Source organism: Crinia signifera, chromosome 5 (assembly GCF_055691185.1).
Source record: "Crinia signifera chromosome 5, ASM5569118v1, whole genome shotgun sequence".
Classification (NCBI taxonomy): domain Eukaryota; kingdom Metazoa; phylum Chordata; class Amphibia; order Anura; family Myobatrachidae; genus Crinia; species Crinia signifera.
In genome coordinates, this window is record NC_139221.1 from 325,999,269 (window position 1) to 326,026,585 (window position 27,317).

The 27,317-nt window shown below is 45.4% G+C and overlaps 1 protein-coding gene across 2 annotated transcripts in view; it reads right to left on the reverse strand.

Annotated features, from left to right (window-relative positions):
- Positions 1 to 9,376: 9,376 nt before the first annotated feature.
- OPLAH (5-oxoprolinase, ATP-hydrolysing) overlaps positions 9,377 to 27,317 on the reverse strand; it is a 71,057-nt gene continuing 53,116 nt past the window's right edge. For both annotated transcript variants that reach the window (XM_083144936.1, XM_083144939.1), the window contains exons 13-27: positions 20,523 to 20,660; positions 20,077 to 20,215; positions 19,735 to 19,847; positions 18,913 to 19,064; positions 18,670 to 18,830; positions 18,308 to 18,409; positions 17,648 to 17,822; positions 17,224 to 17,408; positions 16,197 to 16,343; positions 14,599 to 14,733; positions 14,375 to 14,524; positions 13,557 to 13,714; positions 12,025 to 12,185; positions 11,838 to 11,935; positions 9,377 to 9,912 (exon numbers count right to left, since the gene is read on the reverse strand). In XM_083144936.1, the coding sequence (XP_083001062.1) occupies positions 9,763 to 9,912; positions 11,838 to 11,935; positions 12,025 to 12,185; positions 13,557 to 13,714; positions 14,375 to 14,524; positions 14,599 to 14,733; positions 16,197 to 16,343; positions 17,224 to 17,408; positions 17,648 to 17,822; positions 18,308 to 18,409; positions 18,670 to 18,830; positions 18,913 to 19,064; positions 19,735 to 19,847; positions 20,077 to 20,215; positions 20,523 to 20,660 (2,164 nt within the window). In that variant the 3' untranslated portion in view covers positions 9,377 to 9,762. The remainder of the gene's footprint in view (positions 9,913 to 11,837; positions 11,936 to 12,024; positions 12,186 to 13,556; positions 13,715 to 14,374; positions 14,525 to 14,598; positions 14,734 to 16,196; positions 16,344 to 17,223; positions 17,409 to 17,647; positions 17,823 to 18,307; positions 18,410 to 18,669; positions 18,831 to 18,912; positions 19,065 to 19,734; positions 19,848 to 20,076; positions 20,216 to 20,522; positions 20,661 to 27,317) is intronic.

Sequence of the window (27,317 nt, forward strand, 5' to 3'; positions counted from 1 at the left end):
CGCCGCCAGCCACCTTATTCACTCCTTTAAGAGGAAACAAACATGGCCGTGCGTTCCACCGTATTAATTACTATGCGTTCCACCACCTGTTACACTTGGAACTAGGACTTCTTAGCTGTAGAACATGGCCGTGTGTTCCATTTGAACAATGGCCCTGCGTTCCACGCTCCGCCGTGCATGTAAACGGAACTTTGTTTCCGTGTTACTGAAATACCCCCTGCTATACCACCACCTAATGGGGATTATTTTCGGGCTACACACTTCCTTTTTGCACACAGGATGTGCAACAGTTATATAAGGACGATACTACTATATTTGGACTTCCAGGTTAAATTTTAAATGTTGTTTTGACGTTTTGCTTTTTATATGTACATATTTTTCTTATTATTGTAACATGAGATGCAGTTTTATAGATGTATATTGTATATGTGTATTGAGATTTCCATGTTTATTAAGATGATTGACTGATTGCTGCTAATGTTGAACACGTCCCTCAATCAGGTAATTTGTACCTGAGGGTATATATACCCCTGGAGGAATAGGAGTGGCACCACCTTGAAAAAGACTGTCCCTAGGTCGAAACGCGTTGGTGGGGTGCCACTATTGTCTGAAGATCTGTTCTGTCTACCGAGTTGCCCTGTACGCCAGCAAACCGTGAGTGAGTTTCCCGGGGTTTCCATCTAGCCACTTTCAGTTTTTCTGGCTGTGTATTACATCTGGCACCGGTGTTTTATGTGATTTTTTCTACAATAAAAGAAAAACTTTTTTTCTGAATGAAATTGGAGTGAAAGACGTTTATGTAAAGAAACCTTGATGCGAGTACCATCTTCTTTTTACACGTAAAGGGCCAAGTAAGCATTATAGAAGGATTCCTTGAAAAGAAACCTTTATATACGGGGTATTAACCCTTTTCATGTAAGCAGAGTGTTAGCATTCTGAATACCCCATAGATGCACGAGGTGACCCCATAACGAAGATCCATTAACTTCACATTTGGAGTATAGAAGAAGTATCCAGTCTTTACGGTCCTATGGGATTTTCATATTTACAGAGACTGTGTGTGTACAGGACTACTACACTATATTTGTTTTTATATTTTTTTTATTTGCATGTGATAATACGAAATACCTGTGGAAAAGAAGTTATCCGAGATCAACAATGGGTGAAACATATCCAATTCAAGTTTTTTTGGTGATCAATACCCACAGTAGAGCGCTACCCTCCTAAACTTCTTTTTGTGTATATCTATTGTGTTGACCAGGTCGATAACCCCTGGTTAAGGAGGTTAGCTGCACTTTTAATTGCGCATTAGAAATTCAACCCATTTCACCTTTACATCTATATACTGTGTTGTGAGGTAAGATGCTCCGTTTGTGTACAGGCAGAGATACCCCTGCACACTACTTGCATTTCTAGGGCAGTGTTCTGATTCCCATTGAGCACGGCCTGAATAATAATATATTTACATTATATATTTGTTTTGCAGGAACTTCCGTACTTCAGATTACAGTGAGAAGCAGATTATCAGAGACCGCAGTCATCGCTGCACTGATAGAGAAGGTAACGCACCGCACTGATGTTCTAGTGGAGAGACATATGGAATAATTCAGACCTAATGGCAGGACAAATTTGTTTTCAAAATGGTCAAAACCATGCTGCACTGCAGGTGGGGCAGATTTAACAGGTGCAGAGAGAGTTAGATTTGAGCGAGTTATTTTGGTAAATATTGGCTGCTTTATTTTTACACTGCAATTTACATTTTAGTTCATACAAACCCCACCCAAGTTTAATTTCTCTGCACTTGTCACATCTGCCCCATCTGCAGTGCATATGGTTTTGTCATACTTGCCTACTTTTGAAAACTAGTTTCAGGGAGATTATAGTTGGAAGTAGAATTTTGCACATCGCCCCATTGAGGGGGCATGTCATGCTCCACCCAAAGGGCGTGTCTAATTCCATATATGGAGAGATTTTGAAAAGAGATTAAGAACGTGGCACCTAGAAGCGTGGGTGTGTACTGCTACATCTGAGAGGATTCTTCTAAAATGACTTATATACAAATGTAGATGATCCCAAAGCAGTTAGTAAGAGATACTATACTTGCTAAAGTGCTGGGAAATGGTGCTGATGATTCACTGTAGATGTATCTGTCTCTCATTCCTTTTTCCCCCAAAAAATGTAACAGTGTAATGTGGGCTAGGTGACATGAGGGAGATTGCTAGACTAAGAGAGGGAGATTGCTGTTATTTCAGGGAGTCTCCTGCAGAATGCAGGAGGGTAGGCAACTATGGGTTTTGTCCATTTGAGAACTCCCTTGGTCTGATAGAAATACGCCCTAGGTTTGAGAGACATATGCCCTAGGTCCGAGATAACTACACCTTAGGTCTAAGAGACAAAGACCCTAAAGCCCCGTACACACGGGGGAGATATATTGCTCAGCAATATATTGCTAGCAATATGTTGCTCAGTTTCTCCTTTTCATCAGCGACCAGAGATGGGCACCGCCGGCAGAGGTAATCAGCTGGTAGCAGGACCAGCGATTATTACAGGGCTGAAAACGGGAGCGCGCACCCGGCGATTTATCGCTAGGGTACACTGCCATCACTGGCAATATGGTCGCCAGCGACCATATTTCCAGCGATTTCAGCCCCTATCGCCCCCGTGTGTACATAGCTTTAGGCTGAAAGACATATGTCCTAGGCCTGAGATAAATACACCCTTGGCCCAAAAGCCACACACCCTAGGTCTGAGAGACATAAGCCCTAGGGCCCTATTTCTGGTTCACTCGTAAAGGCATATTCCTGCTCAAATCGACCAAACCATGTGCACTGCAGGTGGGGCAGATAGAACATGTTTGTCGTTTGCAGGGTTGCACAAACACACAACACATAAGGATATATTAACCTGCTTATAACTATAAATAAACCAGAAGTGTTTAACTCATTATATCTTGACACAACTGCACGAAAGGCTTTTAACCCAAGGGAAAGCAATGAATATGTAATTGATACTGTATAAAATAAAAGATTTTTTGTTCTTTTGCAACATAACCTGGCATCTGTAACTATTGGACAGATACTTTATTTCACTAAAAGGCTAGACCAGGGGTTCCCAATCTCTTTTGACTCACGGCACCCCGAAGCATCAGAAATTTATTCACGGCTCCCCCCTAGGCTAAAGATTTCTAAATGAGAAAGTCAGAAACAAATATTAAGTTAAATAAATTGTGTTTCTATCTCATCCTTAGGATCAGTTATTTGGTAATGGACAAAATTTACTTCTGTTTGTCCATATTTTGACTATTATAATGGACATAAATAACTTGAATTGGTCCTGGACCATCAACCCAGGGCACCCCTGCAAGTCCTCCAAGGCATCCCAGGGTACCACGGCACACAGTTTGGGAACCACTGGGCTAGACATAAAGCTAACAGAAGACACATAGAAGCCATTCCTTTACTACACACTATAGACATACAGGGACAACTTACCCCTGCAAACAGCAAACATAGAGTAGCAGCGGCCAATAATATTTTAATTCTTACATTTTTGTCTTTCTATCTCTACTTACTATATTTTTATATTTCACCATTTTTATTGTACATCATTAAAAGTTATATTTTATGGATTATTTTGTGACTTTCAGTGCACTCACGTGAATACTTACCTCTGTCTGTTGTAGTTTTGTCTATTACTAAGTAGTGGGTGGCAATTCCCTTATTAAAAGACCCACTTTACAAAAAATTAAAGACTGGTGCGGGAATCCTCTATGTTTTCAGATGTAACATGTGCAGAGAGAATTAGATTTGGGTGGGGTTTTACTTCAAAGTGAGATCTACCGTATATTGCAGTGTAACAATAATGCAGTCAGTATTTACCCTGCACAGAAACAAAATAACTCACCCAAATCTAACTCTCTCTGCAGAGGAAATAACCCCCCCCCCCCCCTGCAGTGCACATGGTTTTGTCCATTTGAGAAGGAATTTGCCTTAGCGAGTGAACCAGAATAAGGACCTAGATCTGATAGATATGTACCCTAGGTCTGAGGGACATACTCCCTAGGTCTCAGAGACATACACCCTAGGTCTGAGAGACATACGCCCTAGGTCTGAGAGACATACGCCCTAGGTCTGAGAGACATACGCCCTAGGTCTGAGAGACATACGCCCTAGGGCTGGGATTTTCACCAATTTCATGACAAGTGATGTCTTACATTTACCTGCTAATTACATTTACCCAATGCTGATTCCCCCCCCACCCCCCACATGTATATATCAGACATGTATTTGCATGTGTAACACAGCCATACACCTTAATGAATAGGCTTCTTAAAGTGGAAGCATCTCAGGCAAAACATTAATAAATCAGTGTTATAACCTGTGCACAACATGTTTGAACATTAATGTTTTATGTTACACAGGTGTGCTCACTGCTGAATCCACAGTTTAACATTAAAGATGTTCGGGCAACATGGGGAGAGAACACGACCATGGCGGCATGCCCAGTACCGGCATTGTGATGCAGAGATCTATAGGGAGCCAAGAGGTGTTTCTGTTTCTGTACTGAGCGATATCTGAACAGGAAAGATCTGTAATACAGAAGGAGTCTTGTTTCTTGATCTTAAAACATCCGTGTTAGGAATTCTTACATTATGGATCAGTGCAGGTTCTCCGCGGAGACTCAAGGTCCCTTGCTCCAGTCTGACCCATGAGGTAGCGGTTACCGTCAAGAGAAGGGTGAATGATTGGGTGCCAGGGGAGATATATGGCTGATTAGTGATGCAAGGCTCACAAATGTGACCCAAAGGGTCTGCTGCCGAAGAAAAAAAGTTCTTTCTAACCAACTATAGCTGACTGTATTCAATAAAAACATGTAGTGCCGCCACACTGTGGGGCGTGTTACGTGTCTCGGTAGCATGAGCAGTGCTTCTGGCACACTGAGTCGCCAACTCTCCTCTGAACACACTAATTGCTGAGTGCCACAGACACCCTATGGAGAATGGGCACATTGACGTCACGCCAGTATGGACATGTGCTTGCAGGGCACTATGGAGCTGCAATACCTGGGTAGGAGTTCCTTTATCCTCTACAGGAGCAGGATTGACCCTTTTTGGAGGGGTCAGACCATACGATGTGCGTTTATCTCAGGACCCACCAAGTAAGGAGGCCATTTCCATAGAGTCCTACCAAATGAGGAATCGTGGCACACCCAGATGGGAAACGCTCATCTGTCAGAACACACTTAGGACGACAGTCATTAGGTCGACCCCGGAAGGTCGACTGGCCCCAAGGTCGACTGGTTTAAAGGTCGACATGGGCCAAGGTCAACATGGTTCTAGGTCGACAGACATTAGGTCGACCCCGGAAGGTCGACTGGCCTCAAGGTCGACAGGTTTAAAGGTCGACATGGGCCAAGGTCAACATGGTTCTAGGTCGACAGTATTTTTTGAGCCGACATGTGCCGACAGGCGGTATTTCATGCCCTACCATCCACTAGGGCGTGGTGGGAGAATAAAATAGTGTGCCGAAGCATAGCGAGCGGCTGCGGTTCAACTCCAACTGTGTCCATGTTGACTGTGTCGACATTCTGGTCAAAAAACAGTGAAAAACTCATGTTGACCTAATGACTGTCGACCTAGAACCATATCGACCTTGGCCCATGTCGACCTTAAGTCATGTCGACCTTGACCCATGTCGACGTTTAACCCTGTCGACCTTCTGGTCTGACAGATGTACCGATTCCCACTCAGACAGAGGTTCATGGTCACACTCATACAGGGGTCAGGCCACCCCTAGGCACATTTTTGGCTGCCCTCCCATCATGTCACTGCCCCGTTCATTTTGGGGCCAATCCAGATGCCTAGAGACCCCCCCAAGCAACCTCAAACTCACCCCACTACCACCTCCAGGACCAAAATTTCTTGGGGCACCACCCACTCTGGAATGCCCCCCCCCCACACACACACACTCCCTAGGCTCTCTAGTCTCCAATTCTTCAAGAGTTCCCTTAAAAAAAACCTCACCTCTTCCAGAACCGCCCACATAACCTTCATAAACCTTTCCCATCCAATCACATCCCAGCTGTACAGTCCTCCCATATTCTCACTTATTTTCTCTGTCACTGTCCCATCCTGACCCCAGGCCAACATTTCTGGTTGACCCTAATTTACAGCCCACCAAGAACCTCAGCAATCTGGTGGACCGTATGCAATAGATCACACCCATATTTGTGTATCAATGCCTTAGAGTGTAAGCTTGCGAGCAGGACCCTCCTTCCTCTATTACTGCCTGTTATTACCCAGTTTGTTTTATCACTGTTTCCACTTGTAAAGCGCAACGGAATTTACTGCGCTATATATGAAACTGTTATTAAATAACAATAAAAATGTGCTGCCCATTTTACCAGTCTGGTCAATTGCAAAATAAGATATAAATAAGTAATAATGACATACAGGAAGTGATGCCTGTACGCACCTGTACGAACTCCACCACTGGGCACATGGGGGGTCATTCAGAGCTCATTATTGAATAACTGCACATGCATAGGGATCATAGTGTACAAACAGCAACAAAAATCAGCGATTACTCTTCGCAATCCCCTCGCAGCATGAATGGCAGGAAGCCGGCGTCTGAGAGTGTCAGGGAAAACGCAGGAGTGCCCAGGTGTTTTCAGGGAGGGTCTGTGACGTCAGCTCCGGGCCCGATCAGCCTGTCTCTATCGCACAGTTGTGGAAAGGTCAGAGTTGCACACACACAAACACACAAGCGCATTCTGGGAAATCATACAGTGGTGAGCGAGTTACAAATGGATTTGCAGCTGGCATTCGATCTGCAATATTTTTTAAATGCCCTGCAGGATGCCAGTCAAACTTGGACTTTTTTTGAAAGGGGCAATCACTTACAAGGCGTGGCAAGTGAAATGACACTGAATCCAGGCGGTATTACATTGTCGACACGGTCAAGGTGGCAACAGTCAACACGTGAAAGGTTGACGTGAGGTTTTTTTTTTTTTTTTTTTTATATTTTAGACTTTTTTATGCTTTACCAGCCAAGTGATTGGGAACAGTACAGTGTGAGAACATGGCGACCCTTTTCATATGTCAATCTTTCCCTTGTCGACAAAGACACTGCTGACCCTTTATACCACGGGTGTCAAACACAAGGCCCGCGGGCCAAATCCGGCCCGCCAGACCTCGTCATGTGGCCTGCGCGTGGAGATAGCACGCAGGGGCAGTGTGTCTAAAACAGGAGTGCTGCGGGCCGCGTCCGCGGCCGCCTTACCTGTTCCTCCACTGTCGGCGGCCATGTTCCTGTAGGCACATATGTATGCGGCTACAGAAACATGGCCACCGGCCTCCACGGCTACGTGGAGGAGGGCCCGGCCGCCTGTTCCCTCTGATGCCCGGCAGTGACAGACACTGGGTGGGGACGTCATGACGATGACGCCGCCCGCCCATGCGTCTGTAGAGAAGTAGGAGCAGGCAGGGAAGCTGGACCGGAAGTCGGGGACAGTGTGGCCGCAGCAAGCAGTGAAGAAAAGCTGGAAGCCGCAGCAGCTGCAGGACAGACGGAGAAACAGCAAGTGAGGATGAGGATCACACTCACAATAAAAAAAAATATATATATCTGCTGTTTCCTGAGGTGTCCCCGTGTATAATAATAATAATGCCATTACACCACAGGCTGCTCCTCCTGTATAATCATTTATGTGTCATGGCATTACTTTTATTATATTATACAGGGGGAGCAGTCTGTGGTGTCATGGCATTATTATTATACAGGGGGAGCAGCCTGTGGTGTCATGGCATTCATTTTATATTATACAGGGGGAGCAGCCTGTGGTGTCATGGCATTATAATTATACAGGGGGACCTACAGATACAACCGGCCCTTTGAGGGTGACCAAACTGCTGATGCGGCCACCGATGAATTTGAGTTTTACACCCCTGCTTTATACCGTTAATGGCTGTTTGAGGAATTTGGAGGGACTTACCCTGACAGATTATTAAATGATTTATTTAAATGCCCACTCTTTGCCGTGGGATAACAGAATACAGCGCATGTGCTGGAAACCCCACTGAAATGAATGGCCCATCTCCTGTACTGAAGATGCTGCTAAAGATTTATACCATTACTGCTGAAATCTATTGTGCCCAACGATTAGCTGTGGAGAATCCTGGTGATGTTAATAAATTCATTAAGTTTTCCCGACATTCAAAATACTGATGGCCAAATAGCAGACAACCATTGGTAGACAGTCGAAATACCGACATTCATTATGTCAACATGGCCAAAATGCTGACATTTAAAATGCTGACGTCAAAAAGTTGACAAGACTTTCTTTTTGTAATGTCCATGCCGGCATTTTGAACATGTCGGTTTTTTTGACTATTGGCCAATGGGTGTCAGTATTTTGACTGTCTGTATGTTTACTGTCAGTATATTGACTGCTTCCCGATTTTGATTGATGTGTAACCACAGTGAATTAAAGTGAGGTGTCCCAGTTCCTGGCTAATCATGGGTTCCCCTCACATCTTCTGCCAGACTAGGGCAGGGACTGTTAGGTCTAAGCACAGGTATCTGCATGTACAGCGCAGCGGAATGTGTTGGTGTCATATATAAAGAAGTGGATCATAGTAATTATGGTAAAACAAGCTGGGCGGCACCTACCTCACAGTGTAGGAGGGGGGCTGCTGCTGGCCGTAATGTTGCCCCTCTACCCTGCTGCTGCTGCCGCTGGTCCCGGTGCACGTGCAGTATCATCCTCTGTACTGCTCATGCACTGGCCCACAGCTTCTATGGGCTGCTTTGGCACTGCAGATGACAGGCACCGGGGACCGGAACATGTGCAGTATCGGCCTCTGTTAGGGTTGCCACCTCTCCCGGATTTCTGTGATTCTCCCGTTTTTGGTGGCAACCCTCCCAGAGGCTTTTCCAGTCGCCTGGATTCCGGGTGTCTTAAAAAGCCTCCGGTACAGCCCCCCACATAATGCCCATTTGTCACCGTTGCGGAGCTGCTCAGACGCGGTTGCGAGATGATGCCATCATCTTGCGAGTGTCTGCAGGCCCGCCACTGGTGTCACCATTGGACCTGTGCGCCTGGTGTAAGCCAGCATCTGGCTGCCTCTTCTCACTGTCTCCTGCTGCCCTGCCCAGCATTAGGTAAAGTTTTTAAACATCCAGCCCAACATGCTATATATATATGCAATGGACAAAAAGCTTATTTTAGATTTTTAGGTATTACAGAGACCACGGCCATTTTTCTGAATAGGCCACGCCCACTTACAAGGCCACACCCACTTTCCCGGGAGTGGGAGGGGTAAAATCTCCAGGAATCGATAATGAGTGGGGTGGCAGTAAATACATAACCCAGCGGATTGTATTTTTGCATTGAAAGTGTTTATTATTATTATTAGTCATGTTATATAACGAGTTCCGGTAGAGAATCTGCATTGATCACATCCTCCCTATCACTGCTGACTTACTCTGTGCTGCGTTGGCTATGGGGAGATCAGGACAGCTGATGACGTCTGCGTCCATTTCTCCCAATGGCCGGGAGCTGTCTGCGTTTTCTGGAGCACTCCCAGAGAACGCCATTGTTCCGCCCAATGAGGACACATGTATCAGCAGATATTATTGACCTGACAGGATAATGACATTAGACGCGGACTCCTTTATGAGAGGGAAGGATATCCTGGCCAGTATAAGTGCTGTGTCTGGCAGAAGCTCAGCGAGTGTCCGCAGATGGTGAATTGCGTGATTCTCACACAGTCTCCTGCGCCATGCGGTAATCAAACACGCTTCCACGCTCCGCAAAGCTGCGGTTTTGACTCTGGGTGCGCTCTGGGATGTTATCTCCGTCTTTGTGAATGCCGTATCCACCACCTCCAGGAGTGTGAAGGGTGAAAGTGTCCTGCAGAGCGGAAATAGGACATTATCAGACATATCAGTGGCGCAAGACTGACGTTCTAAACCAGCATCTCCACAACTGGGTGCCTTCCGAACATGAGGATTACCCAGGCTGCACTGCAGAGTCTCTCCTGATTGGCTGCTTGTATATATTTATTAGCATTGCGGCAATATTGTGCTAAGCTGCAGCCACCTGCACACATTTATAGGTTGACAACCGCTAGATTTAGAATGAATAAAGTTGGGATTACTATAGTGCACGGATCGGGAACCTTCAGGCCTCCAGCTGTTAAATTACATATCCCAGCATGCCTTGCAACAGTTTAAGCAGGGCCAAATAGCAAAACTGTAGCAGGGCATACTGGTATGTGTAGTTCAACAACAGCTGGAGTACCAAAGGTTCCTGATCCCTGCTGTAGTGGATGCGGGGGGTCTGTAATTTATAACATTTTACATGAGCTACTAAAATAGTAACGCCTCTTCTAGGTTGGGTATTTATACATTCAGGGTGCAAAATGCTTTTAAAAGTAAAACAGATCCTCAAACTGCCGACACATCTGGGATTGGCTGAACCAGACTCTTACAGTCAATATCCAAACTAATCAGATCTTAGCATATACTGTACTGCTTATTACAGTAGAGCAGGGGTGGCCAAACCTGTCCTCGAGATCTACCAATGGTCCACGTTTTCCAGATCACCTAGCTGGTGCACAGGTGCAGTCATTACTAACTGTCACATTCCCCAGACCCCCTAGCTGGTGTACAGGTGCAGTCATTACTAACTGAAACATTCCCCAGACCCCCTAGCTGGTGTACAGGTGCAGTCATTACTAACCGTCTCATTTCCCAGACCACCTAGCTGGTGCACAGGTGTAGGCATTACTAACCGTCTCATTTCCCAGACCACCTAGCTGGTGCACATGTGTAGGCATTACTAACTGTCTCATTTCCCAGACCACCTAGCTGGTGCACAGGTGTAGGCATTACTAACCGTATCATTTCCCAGACCACCTAGCTTGTGTACAGGTGTAGGCATTACTAACTGTCTCATTTCCCAGATCACCTAGCTGGTGCACAGGTGTAGGCATTACTGTCTCATTTTCCAGATCACCTAGCTGGTGCACAGGTGTAGGCATTACTAACAGTCTCATTTCCCAGATCACCTAGCTGGTGCACAGGTGTAGGCATTACTAACAGTCTCATTTCCCAGATCACCTAGCTGGTGCACAGGTGTAGGCATTACTAACAGTCTCATTTCCCAGATCACCTAGCTGGTGCACAGGTGTAGGCATTACTGTCTCATTTCCCAGATCACCTAGCTGGTGCACAGGTGTAGGCATTACTGTCTCATTTCCCAGATCACCTAGCTGGTGCACAGGTGTAGGCATTACTGACTAATTTCCCAGACCACCTAGCTGGTGCACAGGTGTAGGCATTACTAACCGTCTCATTTCCCAGATCACCTAGCTGGTGCACAGGTGTAGGCATTACTAACCGTCTCATTTCCCAGATCACCTAGCTGGTGCACAGCTGTAGTCATTACTAACTGTCACATTCCCCGAATCACATAGCTGGTACACAGGTGTAGGCATTACTAACTGTCTCATTTCTCAGATCACCTAGCTGGTACACAGGTGTAGGCATTACTAACTGTCTCATTTCCCAGATAACCTAGCTGATACACAGGTGTAGGCATTACTAACGGTCTCATTTCCCAGATCACCTAGCTGGTACACAGGTGTAGGCATTACTAACGGTCTCATTTCCAAGATCACCTAGCTGGTGCACATCTGCAGTCATTACTAACTGTCACATTTTCAAACCTGCTGCATCATTCCTACTAGACACACAGGCTCCCTGACACACATGAACTGTTGGTAGATCTTGAGGACAGGTTTGGCCACCCCTGCAGTAGAGATTCCCTCTTACCCCGGGTTCTAGAGGCACGGAGGTCTTCCCACCCAAGTTGATGGTTCTGCCATCACGTCGATGCAGGAGGTTGAGCCCAGCAGCCCCGGGAGTTCCCCCTAAAATGAAGAGGACATAATACATTGAAGAGCAGAGTATTCCTGGCGTTACTGTCTGACACTACAAGACTACGAGAGGTTCAGGTCACCGTGGAGTCCGTAGGGTCGGAACACTCTTCGTTCAGTGAGAACGGACAAGATAATCGGTTGCCGAAACAGCAGCTCCCGAATGACTCCGTCACCTCCACCGAACTTCCCGTTCCCACCGGAGCCGGGGCGCAGCTGGAAGCTTTTAAGGACCACTGGGTACCTAGAGAAAGGAGAAGCGCAGGTTGTTAGAAGGTCGGACATCTACACCTAAGCTATTTATGATATCTTAGTGATCACTGGCGGTACTGAGGAGTAGTTATCCTTTTATATATATATATATATATATATATATATATATATATATATATATATATATATATATATATATATATATATATATATATATATATATATATATATTCCAAAGTTCCTCAGGAATGAGGGGTAAGCACTCTCCTTATATAAATGAATCAATCCAATTTAAAAGGTAATTTCATATTTATTCATAAATCGTGCCCATTTTGCCCCGACGTTTCGGTCCATAAATGGGACCTTTATCAAGGAGCATGGGTCATGAAATCAAAAAGGAATCAACGGAGCCAGAGGAAAGAGAACCTCTCTGTAGCAGGAGGACATCTGGATGGATGCTACAGAGAGGTTCTCCTTCCTCTGGCTCCGTTGATTCCTTTTTGATTTCATGACCCATGCTCCTTGATAAAGGTCCCATTTATGGACCGAAACGTCGGGGCAAAATGGGCACGATTTATGAATAAATATGAAATTACCTTTTAAATTGGATTGATTAATTTATATAAGGAGAGTGCTTACCCCTCATTCCTGAGGAACTTTGGATTACAAATAGTGTCCATACTGAATAGTATGGATAACTTGTGGGCACCCCTGCCTTTGCATTAAACTAACTTGTGAGAGTGCGGTCCCCCAAAAACTCTATATATATATATATATATATATATATATATATATATATATATATATATATATATATATATATATATATATATATATATATATATATATATAGATGATATTCATAGAAATAGGCTCTCATTCTCAGTAAGGTCTCTCCTAAGCCTGCGTCTTATGTATAATGATAAATATAAAGAGACAAGTCCATGGACAGCCAATTGGAATTAAACACCAAACCAAAGCAGTAGACTTAAAGCGGCAATTAGTTTGAAATTCAAACCAGGATGGTTCTGCTATAAAACTCGTTGCCGCTTTAAATCTTGCAGTTAAGGCGCCAAGATCATGCTCATACCTACGGAGGTGCGGGTCGCTGGCCGAACTTGGGGTTAATTAAGGAGGCCATCATTTCCAAGGCAAAACCATGTTTTTTAAATGATTGGCGCTTTAAAAAAACATTTGCGCTCGGCCGGCATCCTGCGCCTCTGGTGGACTCGGACTGCATTACATCCCGCCATTAATCGCTCTATTTGTGTTGGAGCTCAACGGTTTCCTTTCAGCGATTCATAAACATTAAATCAATGGAATCTTATTGTCCAGTAGAACCAATAGATCACGATAGAATCCCCTCCCGCACAAATGATCTGTCACATTCCTTCGTCGTTACCGTTTCTCCAGAATCTCCGGGTCGGTGATGCGGGTGTTAGTCATGTGACTGTGAATGCCGCTTCTCCCATTCCAGTGGGGGCCAGCCCCGGCACCGCCAGCCACCGTCTCATAGTAACTGGTGTTCTGGTTACCAAAGGTGATGTTGTTCATACAGCCCTGCGGGAAATGACGTTTTATAGGAGACTCTTCCATATAACCACGTATTTCCTATGGAGGCGATAACAAGTCCAACAGCTCCCCCACTACCACCGATTTCACTGCCCGTCTTACCGACACCTCCCAAATAAAGTATATCAATAATTTAAAACCACGCATCATACCGTATAGCACAGCTTTGGGGCTCATTTACTGCAGCCAATGGATCTCCATCTAATCGCCTAAGCAGAGAATCAGCAAACACACAGCAGAGGTCCAATGGGCAACCTAGCCTCATCCTATAGGTACGCCTATACAGTAGTTTTTAAAGTGGGAATAATTCAAGAAGGCAAAACAAGGTTGGTTTTATATAAGTGTTGGACAATATGCTATGGGACATTTCTGCAGTGTAACCCTATTGACCCAGCAGTGACGGCAGGATGGTCCCCTGGCTTTCTCTCTGCCGCCCGCAGCTATATACTGAGCCTTTATTCTTACACGGACCACAGGGGGACGGCTCAGAGGTTCTCCGCTGGATCTGAGGCCGTAATAAGATACAGGATCTCATTAGCATATAGAGGCACGGTCTCTCACTCCACCAGCAGGACAGCCGATGTTCTGGCCGCTCCATTACACTGCCCAGTGCCACCTATTGCTCTCTGTCCTCCTAATGTGTCTCACCTGGGAGGCTGCGCAGACTGCAAAGGCCTTAAAGATGACATCTACAATTCTCTGCGAAGTGAGCACGTTGCCCCCGACAACAGCAGCATCAGGAGAGGGGTCCAGGATCGATCCTTTGGGAATGATGACTTGGATAGGCACCAGGCAGCCCTGTGGAGGATATTTGGCATATTGCAGGTATTTGGGCATTGTTTTGTGACTAGAGAGAAGCGTTAGAAGCCCACCTGGTTCAGCGGGATGTCTTGGCCAACCATACAGCGTAGGCAGTAGATCAGGGCAGAGAGGGTGATCGCACGGGGGGCATTAGTGTTTCCAAAGACTTCATGCCCAGATCCGGTGAAGTCAAACACAGCGCTGCCCTGGGAGGAACGCGGACACGGGTTATTATTCTCACTGCATGGACGCGTCACCGGGCTGAATTACTTTGTGTTGGTTATAGGAGTTTATTTGGCTCAGTTATATGAGAAATACGACAGAGGGACTTGCCACATCCCCCATTGGCGTGCTCTGCACTTCTGAAGGCCTAGCCCAAATCCAAACTGCTGTGCCGGACTACGCAGAGGATTTATTGTGCAAATGATCCGCCACTGCCGCTAACAATTATAATAGCCAATAATATGTAATAAAAAAAAGTCAATTATAACATGTCCCCTATTTTGTAGATGCTTCCCCCAGTCCGGGGGAGCACATGACATGTTAATCACCAGAAGGCGTCCAGGGTAGGATTACTGGTTCCTGGCTAAAACTGGGAGTCGCCCAACATATTTCACCAGACCCCGGAGTGGGCAGAAACGCGCCATCTGGTGGCTATCTTCTCAGATGATCTTTTACTTAAGTTCCATACAAACTGAGTGGTTGTGCCCCTGGCCAGCAATTTTCACATTGGGTGGGGACGACATTCCATAGCAGGACGCTATGGAAAGCCCCCACAACCCCCCCCCCCCCCCATTTGATGTGTGTGTGGGGGGAGGGGGAGTTTGAAGTTCCCAGATGTCTATTTATCTTTGCTGTTTTATTAATTGTACTAGTTAAAGACCCGTCAAAATGACAGCTTCTGCAATGTACCTTGTGACAGTTTTTAGGCCGCAAACTCCCCCCCCCCCCTTCAGGACCTTATTCTGGTCCGTTCGTATGGCCGTGTGCATTCGCACGGGGCTGATATCCAAAATACCCCCCTCAGTCCCTACCTGCTCCTACCTCCAATCTCTGTATTCACAGCTCCCTCTCTCCATATACACCAAGTTTGAAACAGATCAGTGTCCCTGCAAGTATTGCTTTCACTTTCTGTTATTAAATATTTTAGCACACAAAGGCGCTATTTGGGCCATCGAGTGGCCTCTAGTGGTCACTGGCGGTACTTCACCTCAGAGTTGGAGTGGTTTATATATATATATATATTGCTATGTACACTTTTACTACTCATATATTTGTTATGAATCTTGGATGGCGTCTAAAAGATTCCTGAACAAACCATTCCTGCCATACTGAGTGTTCTGAACCCGGAAGCATCGGCCATTGAGATGAGACGGATGCTCAGGATTTGTCTGGACAACACTAGAATCTCTCAATAGCAGTAACTGTGCTGTTGAATACAATATCATTTAATTCCTTGCTAATCTCATTATAATGGAGATTTTCCAGTTCATAGAGGTATGGGACATCATTAGTGCTTACATTTAACTGAATCACAATAAATAATAATAGTAAATATTGTCCATTCTGGTGCGATTGCCCCTCTGCTCTGTCATGTGATACAATGAGCTTCCTGCTTATGCTATAGTCGTGTGGGTAATTTGAGCACATGTGTAAGGGGAACGGTTACCTCTTCTTTGTTGATCCGCACTTTCAGTTTGATTGGGGACCCATCGTCCATGTACTCAACAGACTCCACCTCCAGCGCTCCTGTCTGACGCTCCCAACGTTCTGCAAACTCCCGCATCATGTCCCTCACTGCCACCTCTGCATTGGCCTGAGCGGAAAGACCCCCGAAGGTGAGAGATGTAACATGTCAATTTATAGGACCATGTAATACGTCCTGTTACTACCGTGTTTCCCTGATAATAAGCCCTACCCCAAAATTAAGCCCTACCCTTGATTTTGGACACTGGTCCAAAATAAGCCCTACCCCGAAAATAAGCCCTATTAAAATTTCCCTAAACGGAGTGCAGACACTAAATTCTACCCCATCTCCACCCCCGCTAACCCCCCCTCACCTCCGCGTTGCTTGTACCATTCAGGCTTCTACTGAAGCTGTTTCAGCTACCGGTCCCAGGGATGCACTGCGGGCAGCGCATCACGTCACCGCGCACATCACGCGGCTGCAGCACGGAGCAGGGAGCAGTGTTATTAAAATAATCCCTACCCCAAAAATAATCCCCATGGTGTTTTTTGTTGAAAAAAATAAATAAATAAGACAGTGTCTTATTATCGGGGAAACAAGGTAGTACTAGGACTCCGCAAGCCCATATGTGCCATGTGGGGACTGCATCAGGTGCAGCCCCAGGAGCCAGGTATGGCTGCAGTAATAAAAGTAGAAGTGGCTTCACGTTGGAAGCGCTTTCTGCTAATTACAGTATGGACCGGCAGACCCAGCGTGTGATGAGGGGGGATTTACTGAGGGAGAAGTAGCCCTGCAGCTACTAGGTAATATCCGTCACTGCATTGGAAATAACTGCGAGGAAAGCCTCCGTAGGGATGTGCATTTGTGGGCTGCCTGGGGCAATAGGGAGAACCTCTTGTTATAGAAGGAAAAGAGATAGGGGCCAGTGTAACAAAGGCTTCTTACAGTATGTGCCACTAATGGCAGTACGAGGACAACAAAGCACATGGATGTAAAACACAAGTGTCACCTGTATATGAGCCATGTACGCCTGCACCACCTCCAGCCCGTAGACATCAATTAACTCATTCACCAACTGGATGCCCTTCTGATTGGCTGCCACCTGTGCCCGTAGATCCGATATATTGTCATGGAGATTGCGTGTCCCGCTGCTGCCCGGAATTAGACCCGGGGCCATCAGAGACTCTGTGACAGCTGTGATGGGAGTTACAGTATGTATCATCAGCAGAGAGATACAGGAAACATGTTCTACATGTGCCAGATAAATACAGGGGGGGGGGCTATATTAACCATATATAAACTGGATCTATATGTGCCAGAAATGTATCGGAGTGTTTACATTCAATACCCTCGCACTAGAGACATCCTATACCCCACTCCCTGAGGACTCCTCACTCCCCCCCCCCCCCCCCCCCCCACACACACACACTCACCTTCCTCTTGGAACGCTCCCTCTTTCACAAGTTTGAAGGACATGAAGACCGCCCCTTCTTCTTTCAAGGACTTGGAATGAGGCGGCATGGAGCCTGGGGTGATGCCACCAATGTCAGCGTGGTGCCCACGGGATGCCACAAAGAATACCGGTCGTGGAGCTTCCACCCGAAACACCTGCAGGGCAATGCCGAACAAGAGGTGGCTTTATGGGAGAACACTTGGATGGTCAGACGGTATTTGTTGTGTTACTTAGGTGACGATGCCAACTACAGACTTTCAACTTACTTATTGCTCATCCTTGACTCTAAGGGGGCATATACTGTATACTGGGGAGCAAATCTGCAGGAGGTACCCAGTGCCAGCTCATCTCGGATGTTTTATTAAAGCAGCAATCATTTACATGGCAAAACCAACCTGGATTTGCCTTGTAAATGTTTGCTACTTTAATTTAAAAAAAAAAACAATGTCCAAGATCAGCCATCATTACATACTGTACTTCTGGAAACAGACCCTTGGTACATATATTCCCCCCAATATAATATGTTTTGTAACAAGTTATTGGTCTGATGAATAAAATAAATAATAATAAAAAACAAAACCGTTCCCAGAGATTGCTACAGCGGGCACTGGGGTTTGTGGTGGTGGTGGGGGTCACTTACTGGGGTAATAACGGTGAGGTCTGGTAGGTGACTGCCCCCGGCACTTGGGTGGTTGCTCAGAATGACATCCCCCTTCTTCAGATCATCCTGCAGGCTTTTAATCTATGGTAGAAAAGAAGAAATGAACAACTGCATCAATGATTCCTGCCGGGTAACTAAACAGTAGTATTCCAGGTGTTTGTATATTGCAATTATATGGCATAGAGTCATTAATATGGGTAGACCCAATGACCCATGCCCAATTATATTTCCAGGTATAAATCCAGGCCGTTAATAAATACTCAGAATGAACGGAACCGCAGTGATTAATATGTAAAACCGCCATAGAGTTGTCATCTACTTCCCAGTCCTGAGCAGCTCACCTGGAACTGGACGGTCTCCTGCATGGCTCCCAGGTGCACCGGAATGTGGGGGGCATTAGACACCAGGCCCCCGTCAGGGCCAAAGAGAGCACAGGAAAAGTCCAGCCGCTCCTTGATGTTGGTGGAGATGGCGGTCCTCTGCAGGATGCGGCCCATTTGTTCTGCGTAGGATGAAGAATAGTTAGGGTATACACAAGATACAGTAACAGAGTACTACAAAAGTATTTATACACAATAGCGGACCTGCAATGCTCATAAATCGGTGGGAGAAGATGGACAGCTGGATGGTGTCCAGCTCTGGTCCGATCATCTGCTGTCTCCCACTACCCACCACGATCTGGACGTCTCCATATTCAGTGATGGACGCTGTGCAGTCAGGTTCCACCAGTATAGTGCTGGGAAACACACAGTTATGGTGTTATTGAATTATCACCTTTGCACACACTCATTCATCAAGACTTGGGGGAACATGGGCGTGCTCGCAAAATTGCCCAGGGATCACTCTGGTCCTGGCAGATTTGCCACCATCACCATCAAAGTATCAGATATTTTTTTTTACTACTAGTGCCAGGACATGGAGCATAGCTCCACCCACCAATACATGTAAAGCCCCACCCTCTGGCAATGATTGGCCCAGAGTCCTTTGAATAGAAAAGCAGGGATGACCATAAGTGCAGATGGTGTTATACCAGCTAGGTTAACCATGAATGTGGTGACCATGGCTAAACCAGCCCATCCCTACATGAGACAAGGGATACTGATTGGTTAGAACATCAAGTGGACAACACAGGTCTGGTTTCTCCTAGGCATATGGGGGGGGGGCAAACACCCAAACACAATTCCTGTGCTGGTTTGCCTAAGGCTGGTTGACATTTTGAAGTGGAGACCCAACACTTTGTGTCCTCCTACTTAGGGCTACCGGCCCTGGTGGTTGAACACATCTTTTTTCCCATGATTTTGCCAGGGCTGCAAGGACTAGCGCTGCTTATCCCGTCCCATGTGGATGTGGCACATGTGCAAGCACTTCGGGGCTGTAAGCTTGCCACACTGCACCCAGTCCCGCACCTGTTCTTATCAATGATGATGGCAGGTCCTGGGATGGTGTGGTCACATGACAAGTCTTCCAGAAGATACACATTGGTGTCTCTGTATCCATCTTCAAAGTAGCATCTGGTGACCTGCAGAGAGATTGGTGGAGGACAATGAGCTCTAGGCATGGTGTGTAAGTAATGAGCAGAGGCTGAGGTCCAGGCTCTGGCTAAGGGAAGGAAAAGGGCATTGAATGGCCACAGGAGCAATGAAAGAGCACGTGGCCAGCAATCCACAAAGAGCAAGAGGTGGACACGGAATGAAATCTGGCCACTGGGATAGGCCTATCGACTGCAGGCAGCAACCACGGGGACTCACGTTCTCTACACGAGCCGGGTGACCGCTGGGTGTGATGCGCTTCTCACAGCGTATACCGGTGCTGCCGGACCCACGTACACGGATGTCATCCACCACGATGGCCCGGGAGGGGATGGTGAACCCAAACTCCTTCATGTACCTAATGCAGGACACAGACAGTCTCAGTGTATGGGCTGCCACATTCATAATCTCACCCTGTCCCAAACAGAGCAACACTGGAACTGCTCGGTTGGGTGCCATCTAGTGGCCACTCATGTGCACAGTTGAAGAACTATCCTCAATTGCATTTAGCGAAGCTTTAACAAAATGTCTGAATATCTGCAAATCCTGGTACTAACAGAACTAGAACATACTTGGATGGTAAAATTATTTCATTAAGATTTCTCTGTTTCTTATGAGCCGAGAAAGTAACACAATATGTAAGGGGTCCTGGTCCCCCTGCTCACCTTGCCGTAAAGGCTTTCCTGAAGTCCCCCATGCGGCAGGTCTCTGGGTTCCCCGGGTATTCCCTCGCTGAGCACATCAGGGCGCAGTCTGTGCGCTCGTAGCGGAGATGCAGGAAAGGCTCAGTGTCAATCTGCGACCTATCAGGGGATGGAGAATTTATTTATTTACAGGTTATTGTATATATATATATATATATATATATATATATATATATATATATATATATATATATATATATATATATATATATATATCGCAGCAGATTCCGTTACAGCGTCTTATATATTGCAGCAGATTCCGTTACAGCATCTTATATAGCGCAGCAGATTCCGTTACAGTGCATACCTCCCAACTGTCACGATTACAGCGGGACAGTCCCGATTTTCGGGTCCTGTCCCGCTGTCCCACCCATGGCAGGCATTGTCCTGCTGCGGGGGGTGGCAGTTGGGAGACCCCCCAATCTAATAGAATAGACGCTGTGCGCATGCGCACAGTGGATATTCTCGTATGAAAATAAGGTCGCGGCTAATTAGCATAAGCCGCACCCTCATTTGCATACGTCCCACCCCCTTTTCGGACGCTGCCGCGCGAGTGTCCCTAATTCATCAGCACAAAAGTTGGGAGGTATGCAGTGTCTTATATAGCGCAGCAGATTCCGTTACAGTGTCTTATACTGTATAACGCAGCAGATTCTGTTACAGCATCTTATATAGCGCAGCAGATTCTGTTACAGCGTCTTATATAGCGCAGCAGATTCTGTTACAGCGTCTTATATAGCGCAGCAGATTCCGTTACAGTGTCTTATATAGCGCAGCAGATTCCGTTACAGTGTCTTATATAGCGCAGCAGATTCCGTTACAGTGTCTTATATAGTGCAGCAGATTCCGTTACAGTGTCTTATATAGTGCAGCAGATTCCGTTACAGTGACTTAGATAGCGCAGCAGATTCCGTTACAGTGTCTTATATAGCGCAGCAGATTCCGTTACAGCAGTGATTTTCAACCTTTTTACCTTGTGGCACACTAAATAAGATTTTAAAATTGCCAAGGCACACCATGAGATCCCCACAGGACAAAAACATTGGCTCCCACAGGAAAAAAACCAACCTATTGGCCCCCATATAAAAAACAAACACACTGGTAACAAAATAAAATACATTGGCCCTTCACATGAAAAGTAGAGACCAGTAAATTACAGTTGAACTGGTGATTGCTGTAAACTGGTTTGGGCATCTCTAGATCTGGGGGCACACTTGAGAACAGCTCAAGGCACACTGGTGTGCCACGGCACAGTGGTTGAAAAACACTGCGTTACAGTGTCTTATATAGTGCAGCAGATTCCGTTACAGTGTATTATATAGCGCAGCAGATTCCGTTACAGCGTCTTATATAGCGCAGCAGATTCCGTTACAGCGTCTTATATAGCGCAGCAGATTCCGTTACAGCGTCTTATATAGCGCAGCAGATTCCGTTACAGCGTCTTATATAGTGCAGCAGATTCCGTTACAGCGTCTTATATAGCGCAGCAGATTCCGTTACAGCGTCTTATATAGCGCAGCAGATTCCGTTACAGTGTCTTATATAGCACAGCGGATTCCGTTACAGTGTCTTATATAGCGCAGCAGATTCCATTACAGCGTCTTCTATAGCTCAGCAGATTCCATTACAGTGTCTTATATAGCGCAGCAGATTCCGTTACAGTGTCTTATATAGCGCAGCAGATTCCGTTACAGTGTCTTATATAGCGCAGCAGATTCCGTTACAGTGTCTTATATAGCACAGCAGATTCCGTTACAGTGTCTTATATAGCGCAGCAGATTCCGTTACTGTGTTTTATATATCGCAGCAGATTCCATTACAGTGTCTTATATAGCGCAGCAGATTCCATTACAGTGTCTTATATAGCGAGGCAGATTCCGTTACAGCGTCTTATATAGCGCAGCAGATTCCGTTACACTGTGTGGAAGTCGAGTTGCACACATGCCATTTTAGAATAGTATGGCCGCCATTTTGGTTCGCAGAGTTGCGCAAATAAAGTTTCCATACCCGAGTCTGTGTGACAAAGTGGACCAGAAGCGCAGCCATACTATTACACATAAATTCATAAGAACATACTGACACTAAATAAAATATAGTTAAAGGTTTAGAACGCCACACATAGCTTAGTTAGCATTGCATACATCTGTCTGTATAGTGTTTAGTACCGTTCCGTTCCGATTCTTATGCGCAGTATTCCGGTCATTGCGAATATTTCGCAATATACACGGCCCGATAGTTATGGACATAATCCATATTCCCAGGACAGTTTCTGTTGAAAAAGGTATAACAAAGGAATCCAGATGTAACCGGTTTCTAATGCTTTTTACAATCCCTGACGACGATACTAACAAACAAAGGACTCCAAAAGTTCACTCCCCTGCACCTTTCCTAACCAGTTGGATTACTTTGCCCCAATCACAGAGGACCTGACATACGATCTCTGACCAATAGGAATGGCCTTTGACCTCCCCCTTCTGACCCTATAAGATAGGTGACCCAGGGCGGCCTCGGTCACTTCGGCACATCTTTCTTTCCCTGACCTTCAACCGGGCTATAGTTCAATCCTGAACGATAGCGAGCTCTGACCGGACTTCGCATATTTGATGAGACGGTAACGGTTGCATTCACGGTACTTATACTTATTGTATTGTTGGCTGATTGTATCCTGTATCTGTTTTTCTTCCATTAGTAGAGCCTGTTTAGTATATTCATTGTTAGACTATTGTATAACTTGTTATACCTGTATTTTCTATTTCTGTAACCCCCTTTTGTCCATTAGGGACTTAAATACATCTTTTTGTGGAGTTCCTATCTCCTTACTTCTATACCGTGGTTGTGTCTGTTATTCGCATTTAGCGATAAAGGTTTATTACGGACTCTGTCCTTAAAAGGTATATTCGCAGATTAGAGTCAAAGTACTGCGAAAGGATCTCTTATTAAGGTATTGGTTCTTTGGTGTATAATACACGATAAAGGTACGCTACGCTGCGCTACGTTCTGTTCGCACGTAGCTAGGCATAAAGGGTACGCTGGTTACGGACATAATACGTAACTCGCGCTTTTCACTTATTGTTTCTTTGGTCATATTTAATCGCCATTAACAATTGAGGGCTCGTCCGTCCGTTACACATTCTGGAGCTCAGTACCAGGCGCGCGGCTTGACCTATACCAGCAAAAGGGTGGAAGTATTTATTTATTATCCATTGCTGGATAGGCCAGGTCCGCGGCGGTGCGGGGTTCGAGAAGTGCTAGCGTTGAACCCGAAGTACAATAAGTGAAACATAAAGCCACGTGTTTTAAAGCATATATTAAGTGTTTAGTAAACTGTACTTCTGCCTGCCACAAGTAGTTTATAGGGGTATAGTGTCTTGAGTTTCTTGTTTATTACAGTATATGTGCCACGTGCGACAAGGTTCGCACACGTGGAGACAAAGGCCTGTGTTTTATTATAGTACATAGAGGAACTTCTAGTGTTAGTTACTGCAGGGCCAGGGACCTCGCCACGTGGCGATAAGTTCTGAGCCTTTTACAGTAACGTAAAGTGTCTATTGTGTATTTCGCAAGGTGCGCGCGCACGTGCCCATATCGGGAAATTTTCGCATCTTTGTACGTGATTTACGGATTAAGTGCGGGATTTATTTCGCATCTTGATACGTAACTTTCGGACAAGGTTAAAGGATTTATTCCACACTTAGGCGCAATTACTGCGTATAGCAAAACTCGAGCGCAACCTTGCAAATACACTATAGAACACGTGGGTGGCCGATTCATCGGCGGCCTGTGAACAACGCATGTACACACGTGGCTGTTCATTGGCACTGCACATGCAGCACACATAGGAACTCAAAGGTGAACAGTATTAAACCACTAGCTTTATTTAAAACAGTATAGTAATAGACTGTGGATAAGGCGGTGATTAATTAAAGAAAATAAGTTTTTTTCTTTTTGTTCATTTTCCAAAAACAAGCAACTCAAGCATTATTTTAATAGATTCCTATAGCTTATTATAAGGGATTTATACCTGCATAAGTATCTAGTGAAAAGCTACCAGCCTGGGAAGATTTTCTGTACAGAAATATTTCAAATATAAGCATAAGACCAAGGTGTAAATAGCGCCCAGTGTGAAAAATAACTGAGGCGAACGGGTGTGTGACGGCACGACTCAAGCGCAGTGTAGTCCAGTGTAGGACAGTCCAGGTAGGACAGGGTGCACGTGACGACGTGCCCATAGGAACTGCCCCTTCAGTGGAACTACCTATTTTGATCCACTAGGAGGGTACAAGAAGATAAATCGGAACCCAGTGATCCGATTAGCTACTTTAGAAAATCCAGTTTTTGGGGGTACAGGAAAACAAGTTTGTTGTACCCTGGAAAAATTAGGCCGCACCTTGTAGGTCAACTAGACGTGCGCGGCTAGTTGAGAGCTTGGTGATTGAGTAACATTACCTCGCATAGTGGGCTTCACGCTTGATTGCGGAATAGTGCCATTTTGTGGAGAAGTGAGTGTTTTGGGGAGCTCTCAACTTAAACGAACCCACCGGTATCTACTAGCTGTGAACGTTTATTCCTGTAATTATGGGTAATAACGGGTCACACAGTGATAACGTGCCAGTTAGGGAGGAAGCGAGTCGACCAAAAGGATCGACGGCTTCCATAATGTGTTGGAGCACAGTGAAAGAGCAGATGGTTTACTCCCCTTATATGTTTAATTCACGGATCCCAATTCCTCTGTTTGGATTATGAATTTCTGTATTGTTATGTAAAATGTTTGTATTGTAACAGTTTTATATTTACTGTTAAAGGGTGGACTGTGGAAGTCGAGTTGCACACACGCCATTTTAGAATAGTATGGCCGCCATTTTGGTTCGCAGAGTTGTGCAAATAAAGTTTCCATACCCGAGTCTGTGTGACAAAGTGGACCAGAAGCGCAGCCATACTATTACACATAAATTCATAAGAACATACTGACACTAAATAAAATATAGTTAAAGGTTTAGAACGCCACACATAGCTTAGTTAGCATTGCATACATCTGTCTGTATAGTGTTTAGTACCGTTCCGTTCCGATTCTTATGCGCAGTATTCCGGTCATTGCGAATATTTCGCAATATACACGGCCCGATAGTTATGGACATAATCCATATTCCCAGGACAGTCTCTGTTGAAAAAGGTATAACAAAGGAATCCAGATGTAACCGGTTTCTAATGCTTTTTACAATCCCTGACGACGATACTAACAAACAAAGGACTCCAAAAGTTCACTCCCCTGCACCTTTCCTAACCAGTTGGATTACTTTGCCCCAATCACAGAGGACCTGACATACGATCTCTGACCAATAGGAATGGCCTTTGACCTCCCCCTTCTGACCCTATAAGATAGGTGACCCAGGGCGGCCTCGGTCACTTCGGCACATCTTTCTTTCCCTGACCTTCAACCGGGCTATAGTTCAATCCTGAACGATAGCGAGCTCTGACCGGACTTCGCATATTTGATGAGACGGTAACGGTTGCATTCACGGTACTTATACTTATTGTATTGTTGGCTGATTGTATCCTGTATCTGTTTTTCTTCCCTTAGTAGAGCCTGTTTAGTATATTCATTGTTAGACTATTGTATAACTTGTTATACCTGTATTTTCTATTTCTGTAACCCCCTTTTGTCCATTAGGGACTTAAATACATCTTTTTGTGGAGTTCCTATCTCCTTACTTCTATACCGTGGTTGTGTCTGTTATTCGCATTTAGCGATAAAGGTTTATTACGGACTCTGTCCTTAAAAGGTATATTCGCAGATTAGAGTCAAAGTACTGCGAAAGGATCTCTTATTAAGGTATTGGTTCTTTGGTGTATAATACACGATAAAGGTACGCTACGCTGCGCTACGTTCTGTTCGCACGTAGCTAGGCATAAAGGGTACGCTGGTTACGGACATAATACGTAACTCGCGCTTTTCACTTATTGTTTCTTTGGTCATATTTAATCGCCATTAACAAGTGTCTTATATAGCGCAGCAGATTCCGTTACAGAGTCTTATAAAGCGCAGAAGATTCCGCTACAGCGTCTTATATAGCGCAGCAGATTCCGTTACAGTGTCTTATATAGTGCAGCAGATCCCGTTACAGCGTCTTATATAGCGCAGCAGATTCCATTACAGCGTCTTATATAGCGCAGCAGATTCCGTTACAGCGTCTTATATAGCGCAGCAGATTCCGTTATAGCGTCTTATATAGCGCAGCAGATTCCGTTACAGTGTCTTATATAGCGCAGCAGATCCCGTTACAGTGTCTTATATAGCGCAGCAGATTCCGTTACAGTGTCTTATATAGCGCAGCAGATTCCGTTACAGTGTCTTATATAGCGCAGCAGATTCCGTTACAGTGTCTTATATAGTGCGGCAGATTCCGTTACAGTTTCTTATATAGCGCAGCAGATTCCGTTACAGTGTCTTATATAGCGCAGCAGATTCCGTTACAGTGTCTTATATAGCGCAGCAGATTCCGTTACAGTGTCTTATATAGCGCAGCAGATTCCGTTACAGTTTCTTATATAGCGCAGCAGATTCCGTTACAGTGTCTTATATAGCGCAGCAGATTCCGTTACAGTGTCTTATATAGCGCAGTAGATTCCGTTGCGCGTTACAATAGTAGACAGTGATAAGACAAACTGGGTAACAACAGACAGACTTGGGGGTTAGAGGGCCCTGCTGCAAGCTTACAGTCTATGTGGACATAGGAGGGAAACACAAGGCCAGGCACC